Below are 7,522 nucleotides of genomic sequence, written 5' to 3'. Positions count from 1 at the left end.
TAGAACCTTACAACACAGAAGGAGGCCATTCGGCCCATCGTGCCTGTGCTGGCTCTTTGAAAGAGCTCTCCGATTAGTCCCACTACCCCCTGCTCTTTCCCCAGAGCCCTGCAAATTTTTCCTTTTCAAGTATTTATCCAATTCCCCTTTTGAAAGTTACTATTGAATCTGCTTCCACCGCCCTTTCAGGCAGCGCGTTCCAAATCACAACAACTCACTGCGTAAAATAAACTCCTCATCTCCCCTCTGGTTTGTTTTGCCAATTATCTTAAATCTGTGCCCTCTGGTTACCGACCCTCCTGCCACTGGAAACAGTTTCTCTTTATTTACTCTATCAAAACCCCTTCATGATTTTGAACGCCTCCATTGAATCTCCCCTTAACCTTCTCTGCTCCAAGGAGAACAACCCCAGCTCCTCCAGTCTCTCCACGTAACTGAAGTCCCTCATCCCTGGTACCATTCTGGTCAATCTCCCCTTAACCTTCTCTGCTCTAAGGAGAACAACCCCGGCTTCTCCAGTCTCTCCACGTAACTGAAGTCCCTCATCCCTGGTACCATTCTGGTCAATCTCCCCTTAACCTTCTCTGCTCCAAGGAGAACAACCCCAGCTTGGGTGACCGCTTTGCGGAACACCTCCGTTCAGTCCGTAAGGGTGACCCCGAGCTTCCGGTCGCCTGTCATTTGAATTCACCGCTCCATTCCCACTCGGACCTCACCGTCCTTGGCCTCTTGTATTGTTCCACGGAAGCTCAAAGTAAACTCGAGGAACAGCACCTCATCTTCCGATTAGGCAGTCTGCAGCCTTCCGGACTCAATATCGAGTTCAACAATTTCAGATCATAACCTCGGCCCCTATTTCACATTTTTTCTTGTAATTTTTCCACTCCTTTCCCCCGCCCCCCCCCCTTTCCTTTTGTTTCTCTCTCACACCTGGCAGCTATCTCTTGCCCTGCCAGTACACTTTACACCTAATCTCAGCCTATTACCACCTCGTCTAGCTCTTTTACTTCTTTTGTCTCTTTCACTTCTTTTGTCCGATCGCAGCCCTGCCTTCGATCTATTTTCTTTTCCTTCCAGTTTTGAAGAAGGGTTCGACCCGAAACGTCAACTCAAATTTCTCTCCACAGATGTTGCCTGACCTGCTGAGTTTTTCCAGCATTTTCTGCTGTTATTTCTCTCATCCTTGATTGAGTTGAGTTTTGTGATCTTCTCAACTTTAGATTCAAGTAATAATCAAGGGTTCGCTGGTCTGTAGTATTTAATATGTTAGTAAGTACGTCCGCATAACCTATTTACTGAACCTGGGAGTGGAACATCAAACAGTAACATCATCAATATTTCGCATTTCTATAACTTCTCAAACCAGCAGAGTGCTTTCACCCAGAAGACAGAGTTCACTATGGTCTGTGCAATTGTGGTGTCGCACTCGGTGGGTCGCACTCTGACCTCTGGGTCAGAAGGTCGTGCGTTCAAGCCCCACACTAGAGACTTGAGCCCCATAATCCAAGCCGAAACTCCCAGTGCCAGTACTGAGGGAGCGCCGCACTGTTGGAGGGGCAGTACTGAGGGAGCGCCGCACTGTCGGAGGGGCAGTGCTGAGGGAGCGCCGCACTGTCGGAGGGGCAGTACTGAGGGAGCGCCGCACTGTCGGAGGGGCAGTGCTGAGGGAGCGCCGCACTGTGGGAGGGGCAGTACTGAGGGAGCGCCGCACTGTCGGAGAGGTAGTACTGAGGGAGCACCGCACTGTGGGAGGGGCAGTACTGAGGGAGCGCCGCACTGTCGGAGAGGCAGTACTGAAGGAGTGCCGCACTGTCAGAGGGGCAGTACTGAGGGAGCGCCGCACTGTCGGAGGGGCAGTACTGAGGGAGCGCCGCACTGTCGGTGGGGCAGTACTGAGGGAGCGCCGCACTGTCGGAGGGGCAGTGCTGAGGGAGCGCCGCACTGTCGGAGGGGCTGTACTGAGGGAGCGCCGCACTTTCGGAGTGGCAGTACTGAGGGAGCGCTGCACTGTCGGAGGGGCAGTACTGAGGGAGCGCCGCACTGTCGGAGGGGCAGTACTGAGGGAGCGCCGCACTGTCGGAGGGGCAGTGCTGAGGGAGCGCCGCACTGTCGGAGGGGCTGTACTGAGGGAGCGCCGCACTGTCGGAGGGGCAGTACTGAGGGAGCGCTGCACTGCCGGAGGGGCAGTACTGAGGGCGTGCTGCACTGTTGGAGGTCCCATCTTTCGGATAAGACGTTAAACCGAGACCCTGTCTGCCCTCTCAGGTGGATGTAAAAGATCCCACAGCCACTATTAGAAGAAGAGCAGGGGGAGTTCTCCCCAGTTGTCCTGGGGTCAATATTTACACCTCAATCAACATCATTAAAACAGATGATCCGGTCATTATCACGTTGCTGTTTGTGGGAGCTTGCTGTGCGCAAATTGGCTGCCGCGTTTCCTACATTACAACAGTTCAAAAAAAATACACTTCAGTGGATGCGCTTTGGGCCGTCCTGAGATTGTGAAAGGTGCTTTATAAGTGTACGTTCTTTTGGCTATCTTCCATTAAGCTGGTGATTTTGATTCAGCAACACTAATTATTTGACTGTTGTTTTCTGCTGCAGTTTGTGGGTAAACGCCACCTTCAAGGCTACTTGTGTTTTGTTCTCTGTCTATTGGAAGATTGGCTGGCGATGTGTGAAGGCTTTTGAAATTCCGCAAGGCCTCTTATCGCTCCCCCCTCTCCCACTCTAAGGCTCCGCTGGTTGTTGTGTTGAGCCAAGAGAGAGTTGCTGCTGCCTCTTTTCTTTTTAAAGGGACGCGGAGTCCCGTGACAGGAAATTCCCGGGGTCGGAATGAAGCCGAGCAGGAAACCGTCACCCCCCAGAGCTCACAGCTGTCGACAGCGGGAGGCAAGGAAACCTTAAAATAGCAGGCCCATCGCCAAGGGGGGGCTCTGTCTGGAGAAACAAGAAAAGACAGACTTGCATTTCTATAGCGCCTTTCACGACCACGGGCCGTCTCAAAGTGCTTTACTGCCAATGATGTGTGGTCACTGTTGCAATGTGGGAAACGTGGCAGCCAATTTGCGCACAGCAAGCTCCCACAAACAGCAATGTGATAATGAAGAGATCAGCTGTTTTAGTGATGTTGATTGAGGGATAAATATTGGCCCCAGGACACCGGGGAGAACTCCCCCTGCTCTTCTTCCAATAGTGCAGTGGGATCTTTTATGTCCACCTGAGAGGGCAGACCGGGCCTCGGTTTAACATCTCATCCGAAAGACGGCAACTCCGACAGTGAGGCACTCCCTCAGTACTGCCCCTCCGACAGTGCGGCGCTCCCTCAGTACTGCCCCTCCGACAGTGCGGCGCTCCCTCAGTACTGCCCCCCCAACAGTGCGGCGCTCCCTCAGTACTGCCCCTCCGACAGTGCGGTGCTCCCTTAGTACTGCCCCTCCGACAGTGCGGCGCTCCCCCAGTACAGCCCCTCCGACAGTGCGGCACTCCCTCAAAACTGCCCCTGCGACAGTGTGGCACTCCCTCAGTACTGCCCCTCCGACAGTGCGGCGCTCCCTCAGTACTGCCCCTCCGTCAGTGCGGCGCTCCGTCAGCACTGCCCCTCCGCCAGTGCGGCGCTCCCTCAGTACTGCCCCTCCGACAGCGCGGCGCTCCCTCAGCACTGCCCCTCCGACAGTACAGCGCTCCCTCAGAACTGCCCCTCCGACAGTGCGGCGCTCCCTCAGTACTGCCCCTCCGACAGTGCGGCGCTCCCTCAGTACTGCCCCTCCGTCAGTGCGGCGCTCCGTCAGCACTGCCCCTCCGCCAGTGCGGCGCTCCCTCAGTACTGCCCCTCCGTCAGTGTGGCGCTCCCTCAGTACTGGCATTGGGAGCAACAGCTTGGATTATGGGGCTCAAGTCTCTGGAGTGGGGCTCAACAGCACGACCTTCTGACCCAGAGGTCAGAGTGCGACCCACCGAGTGCAACACCACAATTGCACAGACCATAGTGAACTCTGTCTTCTGGGTGAAACCCTAGAATTTTGTGTTCAAGTGTCTGGAGCGGTGCTCGAACCCATGACCTGAGTCAGAATCTATGGAACCTGTACCCCAGTGAGAGTCAGTGTCTGTGGAAACCGTACCCCAGAGAGAGTCAGTGTCTATGGAACCTGTACCCCAGTGAGAGTCAGTGTCTGTGGAAACCGTACCCCAGTGAGAGTCAGTGTCTGTGGAACCCATACCCCAGTGAGAGTCAGTGTCTGTGGAACTGTACCCCAGTGAGAGTCAGTGTCTGTGGAACACGTACCCCAGTGAGAGTCAGTGTCTGTGGAGCCCGTACCCCAGTGAGAGTCAGTGTCTGTGGAACTGTACCCCAGTGAGAGACAGTGTCTGTGAAACCCGTACCCCAGTGAGAGTGAGTGTCTGTGGAACTGTACCCCAGTGAGAGTCAGTGTCTGTGGAACTGTACCCCAGTGAGAGGCAGTGTCTGTGGAACTGTACCCCAGTGAGAGACAGTGTCTGTGGAACCCGTACCCCAGTGAGAGTGAGTGTCTGTGGAACTGTACCCCAGTGAGAGCCAGTGTCTGTGGAACCCATACCCAAGTGAGAGTCAGTGTCTGTGGAACTGTACCCCAGTGAGAGTCAGTGTGTGTGGAACCCATACGCCAGTGAGAGTCAGTGTCTGTGGAACCCGTACCCCAGTGAGAGTCAGTGTCTGTGGAACCCGTACCCCAGTGAGAGTCAGTGTCTGTGGAACTATACCCCAGTGAGAGACAGTGCCTGTGGAACCCGTACCCCAGTGAGAGTCAGTGTCTGTGGAACTGTACCCCAGTGAGAGTCAGTGTCTGTGGAACTGTACCCCAGTGAGAAACAGTGTCTGTGGAACTGTACCCCAGTGAGAAACAGTGTCTGTGGAACTGTACCCCAGTGAGAGTCAGTGTCTGTGAAACCCATACCCCAGTGAGAGTCAGTGTCTGTGGAACTATACCCCAGTGAGAGACAGTGTCTGTGGAACCCGTACCCCAGTGAGAGTCAGTGTCTGTGGAACTGTACCCCAGTGAGAGACAGTGCCTGTGGAACTATACCCCAGTGAGAGACAGTGTCTGTGGAACCCGTACCCCAGTGAGAGTCAGTGTTTGTGGAACCCGTACCCCAGTGAGAGTCAGTGTCTGTGGAACCCACACCCCAGTGAGTGTCAGTGTCTATGGAACCCGTACCCCAGTGAGAGTCAGTGTCTGTGGAACCCGTACCCCAGTTGTTGTGTATGTACCTTTAAGAGAATAACTGGTCTCAGACTGCAGTACTGGCAGTGACCACCCCTGTATAAAAGGCGCTAGAGAGCCTCTGTTTGTTAGTTTCGCTATTGACTTCCACCAGTAAAGACTTGTTTGTTTTCACTCCTGCTGGTCCGTGTCTCAATCATTCACGGACTTAACACTGGCGACGAGTAAGAAACAAACTTACCTGCAACTCGGCAGCACCTCAGACGACGTTGTTGAAGGTCGGAGCCAGAAGAAAGAAAAAAAAATAGAGTCCAAAGAAACTCGGGAAACGGGCGTCGACCGTCAATCATCGGTTTGAAAACTTGCAGGAGAGACTTTCCAGAGCCAGGCTGGGTTCCTCGGTCTGTGGTTTCCCAGCTAATCGGGCTGGTGGCAGGTAGTGCTCTGATCCTTCCTGGACTGCGGCGGGCTGAAGCTCGACCGGGTGGCTTTTCAACGGGGCCGGGCAGCGAGTCGGGAAGCAAAGAGAGAGAGAGAGGGTGGAGCACACAGGGCGCGGCCGGTGCTTCGAAGCCGGGCAGCGTTCGGACCTAAGAAGAGGGAGGGAAGTGTCCCAGAGGGTCCGCTCCACGACGGGAAAATAATAAAAGAAAAAGAATCAATATTTAACGCGCAAGAAACTGTGGAAAGCAGCACTAACAACAGCGGGGAAGAAGGCAAAGCGCGGGAGGTGCCATCTTGTTAAACCGGGGAAGAAGGCAAAGCGCGGGAGGCGCCATTTTAGATTTGCAAGATGTCGAAGACTGGCTGTATCACTGCTTTTGATAATACATTAGAGGACTGGACCACGTATGTGGAAAGGGTCGAGGTATATTTCGAGGCAAACGAAATAGCGGAGGGGAAAAAGGCCTCGATATTGCTAAACTTAATGGGCGCTAGAACGTACAGCCTATTGCGGGACCTGATTACTCCAGCCAAACCGAAGGCGAAGAGTTTTAACGAAATTGTTGCTGTTCTACAGGAACACTTAAACCCTGCACCGCTGTTGATAGCAGAAAGATTTAAATTCCACAGGAGAACTCAGCACAAAGATGAGAGCAATGCTGAGTATCTTACGGAACTACGCAAGCTATCAAAGCACTGCCAGTTCGGAGCAGGACTGGCAGATACCCTACGGGACAAATTTGTCTGTGGACTCCTGAGTGAAGGAACACAGAAGAAGTTACTCTCAGAAAAAGAGCTGACGCTAGATAAGGCTTTCAGCGTGGCAGTATCGTATGAAGCAGCAGCCAGGGGAGCTGCAGAAATTCAACAAAAACCACAGGAATACGGCACCCACGAAATGACACGGGGATTTGCAAAATGTTATCGCTGCGGCAGAACTAACCATGACCAGAAGGACTGCTGGTCCAAAGACAAAATATGCAGACAATGCGGGAAGATTGGACACATTGCACGAGTTTGCAGGTCTGGGAAGAAGACCAGCGACAACAAAAAGGCTACTAAGGAACCATACAAGAAAGTACAAAAGATGACGGACAGTAGTTCCGAAGACCAGATGAGCGATAGTGAATCCGGAAACAGGAGACTAAGCTGTCTCAAACTTCACAATGTAATCGCAAAAGAGGATCACCGAACCATTTGGGTCACCCTCACGATAGCAGGGTCCCAAGTTAAAATGGAATTGGATACAGGATCAGCGCTAACCATCATGAATCGACGAGACTATGAGCGGCTATTTTAACACATACCCTTGAGAGAGACATCCATCGTCTTCACGACGTATACGGGGCAAAAAGTATACCCCAGAGGAAAAATAAGGGTGCCTGTCGAATACAATGGCAAGAAAAGTTCGCGGATGATACAAAAATTGGTAGGGTGGTAAATAGCGAGGAGGGTAGCCTCAGTCTGCAGGACGATATAGATGGGTTGGTCAGATGGGCGGAACAGTGGCAAATGGAATTTAACCCGGAAAAGTGCGAGGTGATGCACTTTGGGGGGACTAACAAGGCAAAGGAATACACAATGAATGGAAAGACCCTAGGCAAGACGGAGGGTCAGAGGGATCTGGGTGTGCAAGTACACAGATCCCTGAAGGCGGCGGAACAGGTGGATAAGGTGGTAAAAAAGGCATATGGGATACTTGCCTTCATTAGCCGAGGCATTGAATATAAGAGCAAGGAGGTTATGATGGAGCTGTATAAAACACTGGTTAGGCCACAGCTGGAATACTGTGTGCAGTTCTGGTCGCCACACTACAGGAAGGATGTGATCGCGTTAGAGAGGGTGCAGAGGAGGTTCACCAGGATGTTACCAGGGCT

At 53.0% G+C, this 7,522-nt stretch overlaps 1 protein-coding gene across 1 annotated transcript; it reads left to right on the top strand.

Annotated features, from left to right (window-relative positions):
- The first annotated feature begins 3,966 nt into the window (after nucleotides 1-3,966).
- LOC147092831 (uncharacterized) lies at nucleotides 3,967-7,266 on the top strand. The gene is made up of 2 exons (XM_085976081.1): nucleotides 3,967-5,931; nucleotides 5,974-7,266. The coding sequence occupies exon 2, from the start codon at nucleotides 5,995-5,997 to the stop codon at nucleotides 6,943-6,945; it is 951 nt and encodes a 316-aa protein (XP_085832207.1). The 5' UTR covers nucleotides 3,967-5,931; nucleotides 5,974-5,994; the 3' UTR covers nucleotides 6,946-7,266.
- The last annotated feature ends 256 nt before the right edge of the window (nucleotides 7,267-7,522 follow it).

This window comes from Somniosus microcephalus, unplaced genomic scaffold, assembly GCF_052327205.1.
Source record: "Somniosus microcephalus isolate GS21.2 unplaced genomic scaffold, FLI_Smic_1.0 unresolved_chr2, whole genome shotgun sequence".
In the NCBI taxonomy this organism is placed as follows: domain Eukaryota; kingdom Metazoa; phylum Chordata; class Chondrichthyes; order Squaliformes; family Somniosidae; genus Somniosus; species Somniosus microcephalus.
This window is presented reverse-complemented; position numbering and strand designations above follow the sequence as displayed.

Coding starts and splice junctions, on each gene's coding strand:
- LOC147092831 (XM_085976081.1), top strand. CDS start 5,995: ATGTCGAAGACTGGCTGTATCACTGCTTTTGATAATACATTAGAGGAC.